This window comes from Leptodactylus fuscus, chromosome 10 (genome assembly GCF_031893055.1).
Source record: "Leptodactylus fuscus isolate aLepFus1 chromosome 10, aLepFus1.hap2, whole genome shotgun sequence".
NCBI classification, from domain to species: Eukaryota; Metazoa; Chordata; class Amphibia; order Anura; family Leptodactylidae; genus Leptodactylus; species Leptodactylus fuscus.
This window is the reverse complement of record NC_134274.1, coordinates 16,233,710-16,252,443: the sequence shown is the minus strand read 5'-3', so window position 1 is coordinate 16,252,443 and position 18,734 is coordinate 16,233,710. Positions and strand designations below refer to the sequence as shown.

Sequence of the window (18,734 nt, the reverse complement as noted above, 5' to 3'; positions counted from 1 at the left end):
TCCCGCACTTGTCACTGGCGCGGCTAGTCATGGCGGCCTGGGCGAGCGGGGTCCGGGCAGTGCTGCTGGACGTCAGCGGGGTCCTGTATGACTCCGGCGGGCCGGGTGGGGGCGCTGCCATTCCCGGCTCCATAGAGGCTGTCAACAGGTGAGGAAGTCACGGCTAGGTCCGAGGGGGGTGGTTTGTGAGAGATTGGGCGGAGCTCGTGTCACGAGAAGAGGCGTGGCTTACTCAGTTCTTTGCATGGGCTGTTATGTAACTTGTTGTGAGTAAAGCGATGAGATTGAGGCAATTTGGTTGATACAATTTGCTGAAGACCATGTAAACAGGCTAGTAGTCCTAGAACTAGAGAAGTCCAGCAGAGAGATGTTATTATGTACAAGAGTGTAGTATAACCCAGTATAACACCACCAGAGGTCCTCCGCTATCACACCATATACTATCTGGTATACAGAACACATAGGCAGAGGTCCTCCGCTATCACACCATATACTATCTGGTATAGAGAACTCATAGGCAGAGGTCCTCCGCTATCACACCATATACTATCTGCTATAGAGAACTCATAGGCAGAGGTCCTCCGCTATCACACCATATACTATCTGGTATACAGAACACATAGGCAGAGGTCCTCCGCTATCACACCATATACTATCTGGTATAGAGAACACATAGGCAGAGGTCCTCCGCTATCACACCATATGCTATCTGGTATAGAGAACACATAGGCAGAGGTCCTCCGCTATCACACCATATACTATCTGCTATAGAGAACTCAGGCAGAGGTCCTCCGCTATCACACCATATACTATCTGCTATAGAGAACTCATAGGCAGAGGTCCTCCGCTATCACACCATATGCTATCTGGTATAGAGAACACATAGGCAGAGGTCCTCCGCTATCACACCATATACTATCTGCTATAGAGAACTCATAGGCAGAGGTCCTCCGCTATCACACCATATACTATCTGCTATAGAGAACTCATAGGCAGAGGTCCTCCGCTATCACACCATATACTATCTGCTATAGAGAACTCATAGGCAGAGGTCCTCCGCTATCACACCATATACTATCTGCTATAGAGAACTCATAGGCAGAGGTCCTCCGCTATCACACCATATACTATCTGGTATACAGAACACATAGGCAGAGGTCCTCTGCTATCACACCATATACTATCTGGTATAGAGAACTCATAGGCAGAGGTCCTCCGCTATCACACCATATACTATCTGGTATAGAGAACACATAGGCAGAGGTCCTCCGCTATCACACCATATACTATCTGGTATACAGAACTCATAGGCAGAGGTCCTCCGCTATCACACCATATACTATCTGCTATAGAGAACTCATAGGCAGAGGTCCTCCGCTATCACACCATATACTATCTGCTATAGAGAACTCATAGGCAGAGGTCCTCCGCTATCACACCATATACTATCTGGTATACAGAACACATAGGCAGAGGTCCTCCGCTATCACACCATATACTATCTGGTATAGAGAACACATAGGCAGAGGTCCTCCGCTATCACACCATACACTATCTGGTATACAGAACACATAGGTAGAGGTCCTCCGCTATTACACCATATACTATCTGGTATAGAGAACACATAGGCAGAGGTCCTCCGCTATCACACCATACACTATCTGGTATAGAGAACACATAGGTAGAGGTCCTCCGCTATCACACCATACACTATCTGGTATAGAGAACACATAGGCAGAGGTCCTCCGCTATCACACCATATACTATCTGGTATAGAGAACACATAGGCAGAGGTCCTCCGCTATCACACCATACACTATCTGGTATACAGAACACATAGGTAGAGGTCCTCCGCTATTACACCATATACTATCTGGTATACAGAACACATAGGTAGAGGTCCTCCGCTATCACACCATACACTATCTGGTATAGAGAACACATAGGCAGAGGTCCTCCGCTATCACACCGTATACTATCTGCTATAGAGAACACATAGGCAGAGGTCCTCCGCTATCACACCGTATACTATCTGGTATAGAGAACACATAGGCAGAGGTCCTCCGCTATCACACCATATACTATCTGGTATAGAGAACACATAGGCAGAGGTCCTCCGCTATCACACCATATACTATCTGGTATAGAGAACACATAGGCAGAGGTCCTCCGCTATCACACCATATACTATCTGGTATATAGAACTCATAGGCAGAGGTCCTCCGCTATCACACCATATACTATAAGATAAGATAATCCTTTAATAGTCCCACCTTGGGGAAATTTCAGATCTGGTATAGAGAACACATAGGCAGAGGTCCTCCGCTATCACACCATATACTATCTGGTATAGAGAACACATAGGCAGAGCTCCTCCGCTATCACACCGTATACTATCTGGTATAGAGAACACATAGGCAGAGGTCCTCCGCTATCACACCGTATACTATCTGCTATAGAGAACACATAGGCAGAGCTCCTCCGCTATCACACCGTATACTATCTGGTATAGAGAACACATAGGCAGAGGTCCTCCACTTTCACACCATATACTATCTGGTATAGAGAACACATAGGCAGAGGTCCTCCACTTTCAAACCATATACTATCTGGTATAGAGAACACATAGGCAGAGGTCCTCCGCTATCACACCGTATACTATCTGCTATAGAGAACACATAGGTAGAGGTCCTCCGCTATCACACCATATACTATCTGGTATAGAGAACACATAGGCAGAGGTCCTCCGCTATCACACCATATACTATCTGGTATAGAGAACACATAGGCAGAGGTCCTCCGCTATCACACCATATACTATCTGGTATAGAGAACACATAGGTAGAGGTCCTCCGCTATCACACCATATACTATCTGGTATAGAGAACACATAGGCAGAGGTCCTCCGCTATCACACCATATACTATCTGGTATAGAGAACACATAGGCAGAGGTCCTCCGCTATCACACCATATACTATCTGCTATAGAGAACACATAGGCAGAGGTCCTCCGCTATCACACCATATACTATCTGGTATAGAGAACACATAGGCAGAGGTCCTCCGCTATCACACCATATACTATCTGGTATAGAGAACACATAGGCAGAGCTCCTCCGCTATCACACCGTATACTATCTGGTATAGAGAACACATAGGCAGAGGTCCTCCGCTATCACACCGTATACTATCTGCTATAGAGAACACATAGGCAGAGCTCCTCCGCTATCACACCGTATACTATCTGGTATAGAGAACACATAGGCAGAGGTCCTCCACTTTCACACCATATACTATCTGGTATAGAGAACACATAGGCAGAGGTCCTCCACTTTCAAACCATATACTATCTGGTATAGAGAACACATAGGCAGAGGTCCTCCGCTATCACACCGTATACTATCTGCTATAGAGAACACATAGGTAGAGGTCCTCCGCTATCACACCATATACTATCTGGTATAGAGAACACATAGGCAGAGGTCCTCCGCTATCACACCATATACTATCTGGTATAGAGAACACATAGGCAGAGGTCCTCCGCTATCACACCATATACTATCTGGTATAGAGAACACATAGGTAGAGGTCCTCCGCTATCACACCATATACTATCTGGTATAGAGAACACATAGGCAGAGGTCCTCCGCTATCACACCATATACTATCTGGTATAGAGAACACATAGGCAGAGGTCCTCCGCTATCACACCATATACTATCTGGTATAGAGAACACATAGGCAGAGGTCCTCCGCTATCACACCATATACTATCTGGTATAGAGAACACATAGGTAGAGGTCCTCCGCTATCACACCATATACTATCTGGTATAGAGAACACATAGGCAGAGGTCCTCCGCTATCACACCATATACTATCTGGTATAGAGAACACATAGGCAGAGGTCCTCCGCTATCACACCATATACTATCTGCTATAGAGAACACATAGGCAGAGGTCCTCCGCTATCACACCATATACTATCTGGTATAGAGAACACATAGGCAGAGGTCCTCCACTTTCACACCATATACTATCTGGTATAGAGAACACATAGGCAGAGGTCCTCCACTTTCACACCATATACTGTACAATACATATAATGTGATTATGCAAAGCCAAGCTTATAAGTAGACATGTCGAGGAGAAGTCCGGGTACGGGAGTCCAAAGTGACAAGACAAGTACCTATGTTTCTCAATAGGTCAGGAAGGGCATCCCAGGATGTCGGCTGTAGGAATTTTTATGGCGGAATATGGTCTCACCGGAGAATTCTCTGGTACTTTGGTGGGCATGCCCTGACTGACATGAGGCACACCTGAATTATGAAGAGGTGCCCCCATAATAAAGTGAGTCACAGTTCCCACATAACATTGACTGTTTAGTCACAATGCCCCCATTTCGCTGATAGTTTTTTTGGGACACAGTGGGTAGCTCTGTCAATGGTATGGGGGCACCATGACTTACTACTGTACAAGGGAAATATTCTTGCTGATCTGTGATTGATGTATTATTACCGGGGTGCTGAAACTGGCATTATTATGTAACTGGCAGTAGGGCTGACCCCGTATTGGGGCAGTGCAGATTGCATTATTATTGGGGCACTGTGACTTACTAATTGATTGGGACACACTATATGGGGCTTGTGGGCATGTTATGGGGGCAGTATTGTTTCCACTATTATGGAGGTAAGTTAGACAATGTTTGGGACACGCTAGGCCTGATCCTGGGCATGTTGTGGGGTGAGCGTGACCACAGATTTACAGTATAATTCAGGACTGACCTCTTCCTCCAGTGCAGTACTTGGTGTCAGGTGTCTGCTATATTTAATACAGGTCTGTGTTTCATAGCCTATATATAGAGGAGCTCATGGGGTGACAGATGATCCACAGTTTAGCTGAGGTTGCTCCATAGTTGACATTTATTACCTATTCCCAGGATCTAATCACTCGGGGGATGGGCGGGGGCACTGATCATTACAACATAGGTCCCGAATATTCCATTCACTTCAATGGGGCTCCTGAAGATCTCTGAGTGCTGTACTTCAAGTGTCCTGACAAATGGGACACTGCTACTATTGTGAATTAGATCAGAGCACCATCACTACATTGTACGGAGCTATATACAGGGTGCAGTGTTCTGTACAATACAGCGGTGGTGCAGGGTATCTGCAGAGCTGCTTCTAGTCTTATACCTTGTGTACGGTTTCCGGCAGACAAATCAGCTGATCAGTGTGTGCTCTGGGTGTTGAACCTCTACCAATCTGATACTGTGGATAAGGTTATCAGTATTCATTATACCTGGATCTCAGACAATCCCTTTAAGACTATGTTTTCCAAATTGCAAAGACAGAGCTTTTTTTCTGACTCTTACCCAGCAAGGAATGGTGGGAGATTTCAGCTCTCCAACCAACAGATCTGTTAATGCAGCTTCACATTATGATACAGGCCGTAACTCAGGAGCAGTAGAAGATCAGTGCAATGGATTGGACAAGTGTTCACAGATACATTGTGTGAACCCATAGACTTCTGTACTGTTCAGAATGTACACTATAGCAGTGTGAATGGTGTCCTAGTCGTACAAGGTTGGCCATAGCTAATAGTCTTTCTTTACCTTGTTGTGTGGGTTGGCTCCTTGTACCGACAAGTATATTGAATGAATGTTTTCATTGGGAAGTGTGCCCGATCAATAGAGAGCAGAAGGGGATGCCGTTCTTATGTGAGCTCAACATGGTTCCTCTCGCATATGAATGGCAGCCTGGGTGGACATTTACAGCAGATTCTTGGAGATTTGCACACAACGTCTGTCTGAAGCTGAACCTGCAATAAAATTCTGCACGTGACAGGAGAAGCAAGCAGCTGCTGATGGGTGTCCATGGCGTCTCCCACTGGGCAGAACAAGACATTGGTTTACAAAGTGTACACATAGGTATCCCAGAAATAGTCCCGCTCCATAGGAGGCGCCTGCCTGGGGCGCTCAGCTTGGAATTTATACACCAGGCTATTCGCTTCTAATGTGTTAAGTTTTTACAGAATTTTTTCTTAAGTCACACTTACAGTGTAATGATGCCATAATATATGAGGATATAACAGGACAGGATAGACACATAAAAGGTCTGGTAATGAAAGACGTGTTAAATATAAAAATATATTGGGCCTAAATTACCATGGATGTGGGTTTTTTTTTTTTTTTTAACTTTTTCTGTAATTTTATGTTTCTTGAAGCAACGTGCCATAGTGGAGCCCAAAATACTGGGGATCATAGCGATTATTCCTGGCTTGTTCATGTCGTCCAAAGGACCCCAAGTAAACAAAAAATCCCATGCAGTATTTTTTTTTTTTACTTAACGCCTCTGCCTCTATGCTATCTATAGCATGACATGCACAGGATATAAAGGTAGGCCAACACATTACAGCTCCAGTGTATGTCAATAGGACATGTTTTGGCATGTAGTGTGTGAATAAGGCCTTATGGATGAACATAGGTGCACATACTGAACATATGGTGTAAGCCATCATTAATAATCCCAAATTTGCCAGGGTTGACCCAAATCTTTCTACACGATACCTGCAAATTTGTCTAGTCTGAGCCTAAAAAGTAGCAAGGTTTGGCCTCCTATTTGGTGCTAATTCCTGAAAGTGGGTGTTCTCCTTTAGGTTGCAGGTAGTCCCAGGTAAGGACTCAAAATGGCCCAGTTTTACAAGCTAAAGCTGGTTTCATTTGAATGTGTGCTAATCGGCTGCTGTGAATTAATGGCATGGATGTCACCCGTGCACCGGCCGTGCATCTGCAGCCCCTTTCATTAAATGAATAGGAGTCACAGAAGCAGGGCCGCAAAATCGGATAGGAGTAGGACCTGTTCCATATATTGCGTCTCGGACTGTCGGCCCACACATGTGACCGTGTAATTCATAGTCATGTATACAGGCCCAAAGAAATGAATGGGTCAGTGTGCTATCCAGGAAAAACCCAGATAGCACACCGACCAGTCATATGGCCTTCTGTAAGACGGCTTAGCCTTAGACCTGTCCCATACAACCTATGGCGCAGAAGTACAGATCTGTATGGAATCCATGCTCTTCATATGGACCCTGTATATTATGCTTTAGGCTGTGTACACATTGTCTTTTTTTCTCTATATTATTCTATTTTATTGTTTTTGCAGAGAAAACTTTTTCGCATAACAGTCACAGAATGGTGGTCGCAATGACATCACTGATTATTATTAGCGAATTAATGTTTTAGCCCCTTAGACTCGGTCTTCGTACAGGGATTTCGATCCTCTCTCCGTAGGAACAGACCCCGAGTGCAAATGTGAACCTAGCCTAATATGGCTGCCGACTATGTACCCTGAAGGCCTATATGGTTCTTATGATAATATACATTATATGAAGAATTTTCTATGATTTATTTATCCTGACCCCAATACGATTATTGTTAGTGATGAATCCATGTGTTTATGTAATGAGGGGACAGATGCCCTGATCACCATACAGATTCCTGATTAATGATTACACAGCCCCCCCCTCCCATCTACGCAGGTAATTGTTTTACCAACACAGATGTTTTGTGGAAGTCGTAAAAGATCAAAGAGATGATTGTCTGCTGGAATTAGGAGGACATTAACCTCCTGCCATTCACAGCAATACACTGCATATAATGAGCAGGAAGGCTGCCTGGAGGTAAGAGCGCTCCCTCTGACGGACCAAAATGGGGCTGCTTTTTACTGCCCTCCATTTAGTTTTCTTTGTAGACCTTTGTATCGCCAATGACTTTGTATATCTGAGTCTGTACAAATGGAAATTTAATTTTACATCTTGACTGATACCTTTTGGTCAGCAGGATAGGCCTTCTACCTGGAAGCAATAACCGCCCCTCCATACACAAAGTTATCAATTTTTCTTGGTTATTGCACCAATATATTCAGCACCAATAAAAAAATAAAAAAATAAACCATACCTGTTTCAAGTGCTCCGATGTCCTTCTGGCGCACAGACTGTCTTCTTTAGCTGGAAGTCCTCGCTGACTTTGACATCCTCTGTCCCTTCCACTGTGGCCCATCAGAGGCCTAAGGAAGGGACCCGGTAATGTCACAGGTAGTCAGTAATCTGCAGCCTCAGTGTTCACGTGTGGCGGGGACTTCGCAATGGAGCGGCAGGACTGGAGGCACCAGAGCACCGGGGACAGGTGGGTATGTTTTGCTTTTTTTTTTTAGCCCGGACAACCCCTTTAAAGATTACAGTTTGTCCTGCAAAAAACAAGACCTCGTTTGGAAATAAACAAAATAGGGTTGTGTTGGGAAAGGGTGAAATCTGCTATTATTTTTTTTTTTATTGCATTTTTATAAAGTTTAGCTAAAACACCCCCCCCCCCCCCCCACACACACACACACACACAAAAAAGGTGGACTTTATCCCAATTTATAGTGATGAATGATAATGCTTTGATTTTGTTTCAGGTATGGACATTGCGGTTGTCATTGATCCGCTGATATTTCCTAGAATCAATAGCAGCCCATCAGCGTATAACCTATGGAAGAGCCCTTTATCACCTTTTTGTGGACCTGATTGCTGCTGCAAGTCCCTTTATTGCAATGGTACAAATGGGGAATAGTGGGCGTCCCTTCCTTGGGCCTCAGTCAAGGAGAACTGCTTAGACAGACAACCCGATGTTTGGACCCGAGCCATTGGGTAGAGCTGGCTCTGTTTAGTTACCTTGCTGTTGAATTGTTCAGTATTTTAAAGAGTTACAAGCTGGAAAATGGGCCCATATGGTTCATAATTTTTAGGGTTCCATAATGATGGCTTTCTGCATTGAAGATGGTAAAGTTCCCTTGTCCAAGGAGTCCTAATATAGCGCGTTAAGTCTGGGAAAAGTCTGGTGTAGGGCCAAAGATTGCGGGGTCACTCTAAGACTCAATTGTGGATGTTAGTGAATAAAGTCTTCTTGCCACCCATAGTGTGCCGCTACTTCTAGCTTCAAAATGGTCAAGCAATGTTTCACTAGAAGTCGCTGCACAATGGGGGTCACTATGTGACTCCATTAAAGCGGTTGTCCCATCACAAGGATCCTATCTATACTGCTTGTTAATGTGGATGTAAGACTTTTCCTAAATACATTGCTTCAGCAAAACTGCTTTGTTTCTCCACTATCTTACTTTATTCAATTCATTGTTGACACAGCCCTTGACTTATCTGCTCAAAAGTCAAGTGATGTATCTGCTGCTCTCAGGGGGGAGGGAGGAGGGGCTAAGTGCACGGGAGCCAACCTGTGTTTCTAGCTATTCCTGTGTCTACACCACACATGTGACCTAGCTCCCTGCTATCAGAGGAGAGGAGCTGCTTGCATTTCTGAACTGTCTTCTGTTCTCCCATTTATCAGGTTAGCTAATTCAATTGTGTTCATATACTGTTTGAGGACCTTTGATGACATCACAGGCCCTTCAGCCGCCCCATAGGATCACGCTATGCGGTGGGCGGAGCTACACAATAATTTTAGAGCGGAGGTAAACGGCAGGTTGCATGAAACCCCGCCCACAAAATGACGCAAGAAACCAGGAAAAAAGAAGATTTTACAGCAGTGAAGACTGGTGAGTATGCGAGGTGGGAATACCCTTTTAACCACTTCCGGACTGCCCATAGACTATACACATTCGGGTGTTCCACTTCTAACTCTGCAAGGATGTATCCATACAGCTGGGCAGCTGTGGGACCGTGATACCAGTTGTTACAATTACCGAACAATAATGAGTGTTGTGTGCACAGCTATAGGAGCCACCAATATGTGGTTCCCCTTTGACCTTAGGGAGATGGACACTCTCAGAGTTTCTGGGTCCTAGAGCACCCAGATCAGTACTGGAGTACAGTATAGGAGGTTGTATTCCTCCTAGCCCCAGTTACAAGAGAGTTCACCAAAAAATATAAGTTAAAATGCTACCCAAATGCCCAGAGGGTCTGATATTTTGAGATGAATGTCTAATTTCGATCACTGATGTGACTCAGTCCTTACCTGGTGAGGTTTTAGAAGTCATTTTAGATCTTGGTATACAATGATCTTCTTCTAGGTCAGTGATTGCGAACCTTTTAGAGACTGTGCGCCCAAACTGCAACCTACACCCCACAACCCACAATTGCGCACAATTACAGACCTGCAAAATATAGTCATATGTATGGAGCTTTATAGAGCTTTTTGCGCCAATGTGACCCCCACACAGTCCAATCTGCTCCACAGTGGCCTCCACACAGTATAATCTGCTCCACAGTGGCCCCCACACAGTATAATGTGCTGCACAGTGGTCCCCACACAGTATAATCTGCTGCACAGTGGTCCCCATACAGTACAATCTGCTCCACTGTGGCCCCACACAGTACAATTGGCTCCACAGTGGCCCCCACACAGTATAATGTGCTGCACAGTGGTCCCCACACAGTATAATCTGTTCCACAGATGGGTGCCCAAAGAGAGGGCTCTGAGTGCCACCTCTGACACCCATGCCATAGGTTCACCATCACGGTTCTAGGTCTTTTCTCCAATGTTTATGACATCACTATTCATGTCATACCAGTGCTGATGATGTCACTATATTTAAAGGGCTTCATCGTAGCTGAAATAAATGATATGTCTGCGACCATGGCTGTCGGAGGGAACCTCATCAAGACACTTTCTTCTGTATATTTGGGTGTGGGTGGGCACTTGTTGGGAGTCTTCACCATAACATGCGACAACAGATGCTGCCTGGCTCCTTTCCTCCTGTCACCCTCTGCTCACTGTTCTGAGAAGGTCGCGCGGTAATTTATTAGGGATAATTGGTCCCTCGTATGCTTTGCTCACCTGCATCATTACCCTCTAAGTGTGCCACGCTTGGCTGGTACATTGGTAACGTACTCCGGGATCTCGTTATCTCTTTATCCAAATGGCCTCATTTAGGAGAGAAAAGCTCATGTTATGAAGGGCAATTACACATTAAGTGTTATGTGTAATTTTCATCTGTCTGACGGCCACAGACAAGCCATAGAGCCGCGTTTAACCTCGAGCTACTGAGGCTTGAGATACCATAAGGGCTGCGTTTCTGCATCTCCACCTCCATTGCAGGTTCTGCACTAGCACTGTGTATACTTCACTTCTCCGCTGACTTTGTCTTCATAACTAACTTTTCTGGAAGCCTAATAAAGGATCATGTTTGTGCCACAGCATGTCACGTGGGGTAGGATGAGAAATGGTTAGAGATTTATAGATGAGCGGAGCGTTCGCAGGGCTCAGATGGGTAACAAAATAGTATTGTCACTATAAGATTTGTGTCAATTTAATGCCACTTATGCCTTGATACCTGGAAAGACACGCCAGTATTATAAATGGGTATATTACAGATTTTGCAGTGGGGCCCATGAGCACCAAGTTTCCCATCTGGTTTAGTGGCTGGATTTTTCTGGGTTGTTAAACCCTTGTTGGCTGTTTTTGGGCCATGCATGGCAAAAGCCTTCATAGGAAATAACAGGCATAAGAGTTGTTCGTTGTTGGATTGTCCACTCAACACACCTTAGATAGCTGAGCATTGAGTTGACCGATATTTCTTCCACCCTCCATGCTCAGGTCCACCAAATGTGCATGTGTTCTCAGTACTTAGAGGGGAATAAGCCTCCCCTAGGCTCTTCTGGGAGTATCTTCTCTACAACATACTGGTCCTTCTTTCCTTCTATCTGCCATCGGTGGAGGGTCAGGACATCTCTTATCACATTTAATGGTTGCAACAAAAGTGCTTGGTTCAGCCAACGTTCATCTAATGTGTTTGGCCACCATGACGCTTGTTCACTAACCTGCAGGCTGTTGTGCTCTCTTCACTTCCTGCTTTTCTCGGCACATAGGTGGGTGGGGTTTTACTTGCACGGGATTGGTTGTAAATGAATTACCACAGTGTGAAGCTGATGGGCTCTTTAAAGGGGTATTCCCATAACTCTTGTTCTGCAGCCTCCAGGCTCTGTGCTCTCTTCACTTCCTGGATTTTTCGGCACATTGGTGGGCAGGGTTTCACTTGCTCTGCTATGTGCTATGTTTGCAGTCAGTAATGAGGGATTGGTTGTAAATGCATTACCACAGTATAAAGCTGATGTGGAAACTGATGTAGCAGAGCTGGATTTGAGTCAGTTTGCATTACATACAGAGGTAACGGACTCCCTATTTCAGCCCTTATCAGCCAAATTCAATTAAACCAACTGATAAGAGCTCAGAAATCCCGGAGCTCTCTGAGAAGCTCCGCTATGTAAAAGACACAAACAGCTCAGAGCTGCTCCAGCCCCTCCCTCCCTGAGAGCAGGCAGCTACATCACTTAACAAATGAGCAGATAATCCCAAGGGCCATAGAAACAGAGTGTAAACCATGAAGTGAATAAATTAAGATAGCGACCAAACAAAGCAGTTTTGATAAAGCAATGCATTTAGGAAAAGTCTTAAATCCACATAAACTAGCAGTATAGATAGGATCCTTGTGATGGGACAACCCCATTAAGTCATGTAAATGATCAGTTGGCCATTAAAAGGTTAACATGCCTATAGCCATCTTTAGTCTATGAGCGTACATGACTATCTTAAAAATTGAAGTAAAAAACGTCTTTAAGAAAGGTATAAAAATCTGGTCTATATCAGAATATTCTGCTTAAAATAGTGGTTGGTCCTATGAAGGGGTTTCGTTGTATGTGGTTTTATTGAATATGATTTCATCAACATACGTTCCCTTTCTTCTTTAGGATTCGGAAAGCTGGACTGAAGTTGCGTTTCTGCACAAATGAGTCTCAGGCCACCATGGCTAAGTTTGCCCATAAACTGCAGAAGTTTGGTTTCAATGTTTCAGAAGATGAAGTAACAGCTCCAGGCCCCGCGGCAAGAAAACTGATGCTGGAACAAGGATTGCGACCTCACTTACTGGTCCATGATGGTGGGTGGAGAATGGTTCATACCAGACCTTACATCATATTAGAGATGTGTTAACTATACAAGACTGGATTATGACAAATACTATCCTATACTAGAATATAGGACTAGAATCCTATACTGTTCCACCATACACATAATAAGTACAATACTAACAATGACCAATGAGAAAGGTGGGATAGAGGATAGAGACAGTAGGCCATAGTAACACATGGCCCACAATAATTTGGAAAATTGTAACTAAAGCAGCCATATTCCTCCTATTGGGCTAATGCACCTGTGTAGATCAGTGAGTGATATCTACGTTCCTATCACCTTTCTTATTCTAGATCTCCTCCCTGAATTTGACTCCATTGACAAATCTGAACCCAACTGTGTTGTGGTTGGAGACGCTGCTGAGAACTTCTCTTACCAAAATGTCAACCAAGCATTTCAAGTCTTAATTGGCCTGGAGAAACCTGTGCTCATATCTCTAGGGAAAGGGTGAGTGGCTCGCTTTCTTAAGAGTCCCAGTTTCTTAGCTCTAGTAATGAACAAATATGAGTACGAATTCAGACTTGATGAAATGAGGACACACACTGCCTGAGCATTTAGGTTACTAGCCTGCTAGAGTTATTTTTGAGCATGGCTTGCCGGAATCTTGCTATAAGCACCTGATATTGACTCTAGCTGTTTCTGAACCAGGGGTGTAACTACCACCATAGCAGCAGAGGCAGCTTCCACAGGGCCCGGGACATTAGGGGCCCAGCGACAGCCGCTACTGCTGCTATCATTATACTCGGGGGTCTTTTCGGACCCCAGAGTATAATGATCAGCGGCCCGGGAGAGGTAAGAAACACAAAAAACACTGTTACTTACCTCTCCACGATCTGTGCAGACTTCGGCCTAGTCGTCTGACGTCTCATGACCCCGGCCTGCGTCCCGGGTCATGTGATGTCTGACGCCATTTAAGATCGACTACTTCGGAGGCCGACAGCGTGGGAGACGGGAGATAGGTGAGTAACAGAGTTTTTTAAATGGTTTTCTCCCCCTAGGTCTCTGATTATTATACTCTGGGGTCTGAAAAGACCCCAGAGTGTAATAATTGTTTATGGGTGTCCACAGTGGGACATAATACTGAGTGCAGGAGCCACTATGGGGGATAATACTGTGTGCAGGGGTCACTATGGGGGATAATACTGTGTGCAGGGGTCACTATGGGGGATAATACTGTGTGCAGGGGCCACTATGGGGCATAATACTGTGTGCAGGGGCCACTATGGGGCATAATACTGTGTGCAGGGGTCACTATGGGGGATAATACTGTGTGCAGGGGCCACTATGGGGGATAATACTGTGTGCAGGGGCCACTATGGGGGATAATACTGTGTGCAGGGGCCACTATGGGGGATAATACTGTGTGCAGGGGCCACTATGGGGCATAATACTGTGTGCAGGGGCCACTATGGGGCATAATACTGTGTGCAGGGGCCACTATGGGGCATAATACTGTGAGCAGGGGCCACTATGGGGGATAATACTGTGTGCAGGAGCCACTATGGGGATAATACTGTGTGCAGGGGCCACTATGGGGGATAATACTGTGTGCAGGGGCCACTATGTGGGATAATACTGTGTGCAGGGGACACTATGGGGGATAATACTGTGTGCAGGGGACACTATGGGGGATAATACTGTGTGCAGGGGCCACTATGGAGTATAATACTGTGTGCAGGAGCCACTATGGGGCATAATACTGTGTGCAGGGGTCACTATTTGGGATAATACTGTGTGCAGGGGCCACTATGGGGGATAATACTGTGTGCAGGGGCCACTATGTGGGATAATACTGTGTGCAGGGGCCACTATGGGGCATAATACTGTGTGCAGGGGTCACTATTTGGGATAATACTGTGTGCAGGGGCCACTATGGAGTATAATACTGTGTGCAGGGGCCACTATGGGGCATAATACTGTGTGCAGGGGCCACTATGGGGCATAATACTGTGTGCAGGGGTCACTATTTGGGATAATACTGTGTGCAGGGGCCACTATGTGGGATAATACTGTGTGCAGGGGCCACTATGGGGCATAATACTGTGTGCAGGGGTCACTATTTGGGATAATACTGTGTGCAGGGGCCACTATGGAGTATAATACTGTGTGCAGGGGCCACTATGGGGCATAATACTGTGTGCAGGGGCCACTATGGGGCATAATACTGTGTGCAGGGGTCACTATTGGGGATAATACTGTGTGCAGAGGCCACTATGGGAGATAATACTGTGTGCAGGGGCCACTATGGGGCATAATACTGTGTGCAGGGGTCACTATTGGGGATAATACTGTGTGCAGGGGCCACTATGGGGGATAATACTGTGTGCAGGCGCCACTATGGGGGATAATACTGTGTGCAGGGGCCACTATGGAGTATAATACTGTGTGCAGGGACCACTATGGAGTATAATACTGTGTGCAGGGGCCACTATGGGGATAATACTGTTTGCAGGGGTCACTATGGGACATAATACTGTGTGCAGGGGCCACTATGGGGATAATACTGTGTGCAGGGGCCACTAAGGGACATAATACTGTGTGCAGGGGCCACTATGGGAGATAATACTGTGTGCAGGGGCCACTATGGGGCATAATAGAGCGCGCAGGAATGCATAGGAGGGGGTCGGTCGAGGTCGTAGGTGGGGGGGCCCCATGTCAAACTTCGCTACGGGGCCCCGCCATTCCTAGTTACGCCACTGTTCTGAACATTGAGTTTAGCTGCTAGTCGTGACCCCCTGCCTTTTCAATGACTGTATGAACGTTGCCTGCCATGACTCTACGTCGTCCCTGAGTTGCACTCACTCTGCCAGGCCTGACCTCGGCATGTATTCAGACTCTGCTTCCATCTGAACCCTTTGTGGTCTACACTATAGGTCAGTTGTCACCAACACCAAGAAGTACAGACCTGGTGGTCTTTCTGCAGTAAATTCCAGATCCCCATACAGGAGGTAAAATCTGTCTACCACGCGACTTCGATAAAATCCTTTGAGGTGCCTCAGAGCCAAACAGTTTAGCCACATGTTGGGTCCACAACCTGCTGATTGTGACACTGGATAGGTGCTGGAATGGCTGGGACACCAACATTATGTTGGGAGGGTACCTAGTCCCTTCAACTGCTGGACCAATGCTCCATTCATACTCCTAAACGTCACGATTGTACAACTAGGAGGATAGTATGTAAGGCTAGTTTCACACGTGGTCTGTGTGTTTGCCAGATTTACCCGCCTGAACTTCATTCTGGGAGAGGGATATCTAGCAGTATGATGCCAGGAGTCAATGCCTTCCAGATACATACTGTCCCATAGTGATTACAGTAGCGGACAGTATGTCACTGGGAGGCAGGGACTCCTATCATCATCGATAAGTATACTGCTAGGAGTCCTGCTCCCGGCATACCTGGCTGAAACACAGTGGTGTGAATCTAGGGTTAGGGTTCCAATCTGAAATTAAACTGATAACTTGCCATAGTAATATGTAGATGTATTTTATATTAAAAAAAAATAATAGTAATAATCACAATGAAATTTCTCTTGTATACATGGCCTCCAGACGTTATTATAAGGAAACGGATGGCTTGATGTTGGATGTGGGGGCCTATATGAAAGCTCTGGAGGTAGGTGAGCCCTTTTTATTGTCTGTTCACATTGGGCATTATTGCACAGTATTAAACCTCCTATTTTTTTCAGTACGCCTGTGATGTCACAGCGGAGGTTGTGGGAAAACCGTCCAAGAACTTCTTCATGTCTGCGCTGGCAGAACTGGGAGTGCAACCACATGAGGTAGTATGATGTCGTGTATATGCCCATAGATAGTCAGCCGGTTCCACTGATATCACCAGGTTGGGCCAATCTGTAGACATTTGGTACTGCCTCAAGTGGAACAGTCTTTATTGATAACCAGTTAAGATGCTGCTTAAAGGAAACCTGTCAACTGGTTAGAGATCACTAAACCGCCAGCATACTGTAGTGCTGCTGGGCTTTAGGATCCCAAATCTATGGCAGTGAGTGACCTAGGTTTGGGAACCCAAATCCCAGGTTCATGAAGATTAGAAGTGTCATCTGTATATTACTGTATACCTTGACTGGTGTCTGACTTATGGTCCTCCAGTTTTTGCCATGTTGCATGTCCTAACAATTTACAGGTTGGAAACCTCTATCTTATACTTGATTTTCTCTTGGTTTGCAGGCTGTAATGGTTGGAGACGACGTTGTTAATGATATTGGAGGTGCACAGAGCTGTGGAATTAGAGGTGTACTTGTTCGAACTGGAAAATACAGGTAGACCAGTGAGAACCATGCACAGAACTGTCGTGCTACATACATGGACATATATCATAAAAATCTCCTCTCTTCCAGGCCTAGTGATGAAAGCCATCCTGACGTGACCGCTGATGGATATGTGGATAACTTAGCCCAAGCTGTGGATGTCCTCCTGGCTTCTAGGACAACTAGCCAATGATCTCATTGCAATGTTTAAGACATTTTTTTTATTTTGGGAGTTTAATAACTTTTTTTTAAAACCACTCAACATTAAAGCTTATGGAGGAAATGAGACACTCCTCGGACTTACAACTAATACATTCTCTGCAATAGCGGCTTTTATTTGGTTACATAATTTCCAGAAATAAAGAGATAGTTTAATACTACAATACTGTAGTTGTCAGACAGCTCTGTTCCTGTATTTATGACGGTATGTCTTGTGTCTATAGCTCTGTTCCTGTGTTTATGACGGTATGACTTGCACAGACTGTAGCTCTGTTTCTGGATCCATGACGGTATGAATAGCACAGTCTATAGCTTTGTTCCTGTGTCTATGACGGTAAGAGAAGCACAGACTGTAGTTCTGTTCCTGGATCCAAGATGGTATGAATAGCAGACTGTAGCTCTGTTCCTGTTTTTATGACGGTACGACTTGCACAGACTGTAGCTCTGTTTCTGGATCCATGACGGTATGAATAGTACAGACTGTAGCTCTGTTCCTGTATCCATGACGGTATGACTAGCACATTCTGTAGCTCTGTTCCTGGATCCATGACGGTGTGAATAGTACAGACTGTAGCTCTGTTCCTGGGTCCATGGGTCCAGATTTTCTATTTTGTAAATGTGTTTCATCTTTGGTTCATCTTAGTTTAGGCTAAAACTTAAACTTTAAATGTGAACGGATGACAATCAGTTTGCGTCCATTTTTTGCTTCCACTAAATGTATGTTAGAAAACATCATCTGAATAGAACCTAAGATAGAGTGTGTTAATTTTTTTGACAACTGTGAAAAATGGTTCATCAAAAACAACAGCATATAGTTAGACACATGGAAACTAACGGGGCGGATTTATAAAGACTGGCATTATCAATACCAGTCTTCATAACCCCATCGCTGCCGGAGGATGTGCCACATTTATGATGAGCCAGTGCGCCTTGAGAGGAAATGTACGCCAGCTCGTAGCTCAGGCGTTCCCACCCTCATTCCCTTTCTGCAGAAGTAATGCAAAAGTTTGTACACCAAAAATAGACATACAAGGCATAATAAATATACCCAGTGGATGGTAAAAAGTGGAGTAAGGGTGCATTCACACAGAGTAACGTGCCGCGTGACCTGGCACGTATACGTCGTGTGAGATTTTGAGCGCCGTATACATTCCCATTGATTTCAATGGGAGACTGGATCAAATACACCGCGTTATTTTGTGGTCGCAAAATCACGGCTGCAAAATCATGCGGCGTATACGATCCAGGCTCCCATTGAAATCAATGGGAGCGTATACGGTGCTCAAAAT

The 18,734-nt window shown here is 45.2% G+C and overlaps 1 protein-coding gene across 1 annotated transcript; it reads left to right on the top strand.

Moving 5' to 3' along the window:
- LHPP (phospholysine phosphohistidine inorganic pyrophosphate phosphatase) lies at positions 1-17,609 on the top strand. The gene is made up of 7 exons (XM_075257717.1): positions 1-148; positions 12,742-12,929; positions 13,255-13,408; positions 16,511-16,574; positions 16,648-16,740; positions 17,147-17,238; positions 17,317-17,609. Exons 1-7 carry the CDS (start codon positions 30-32, stop codon positions 17,417-17,419), a joined length of 813 nt encoding a protein of 270 aa, XP_075113818.1. The 5' UTR covers positions 1-29; the 3' UTR covers positions 17,420-17,609.
- Positions 17,610-18,734: the final 1,125 nt, after the last annotated feature.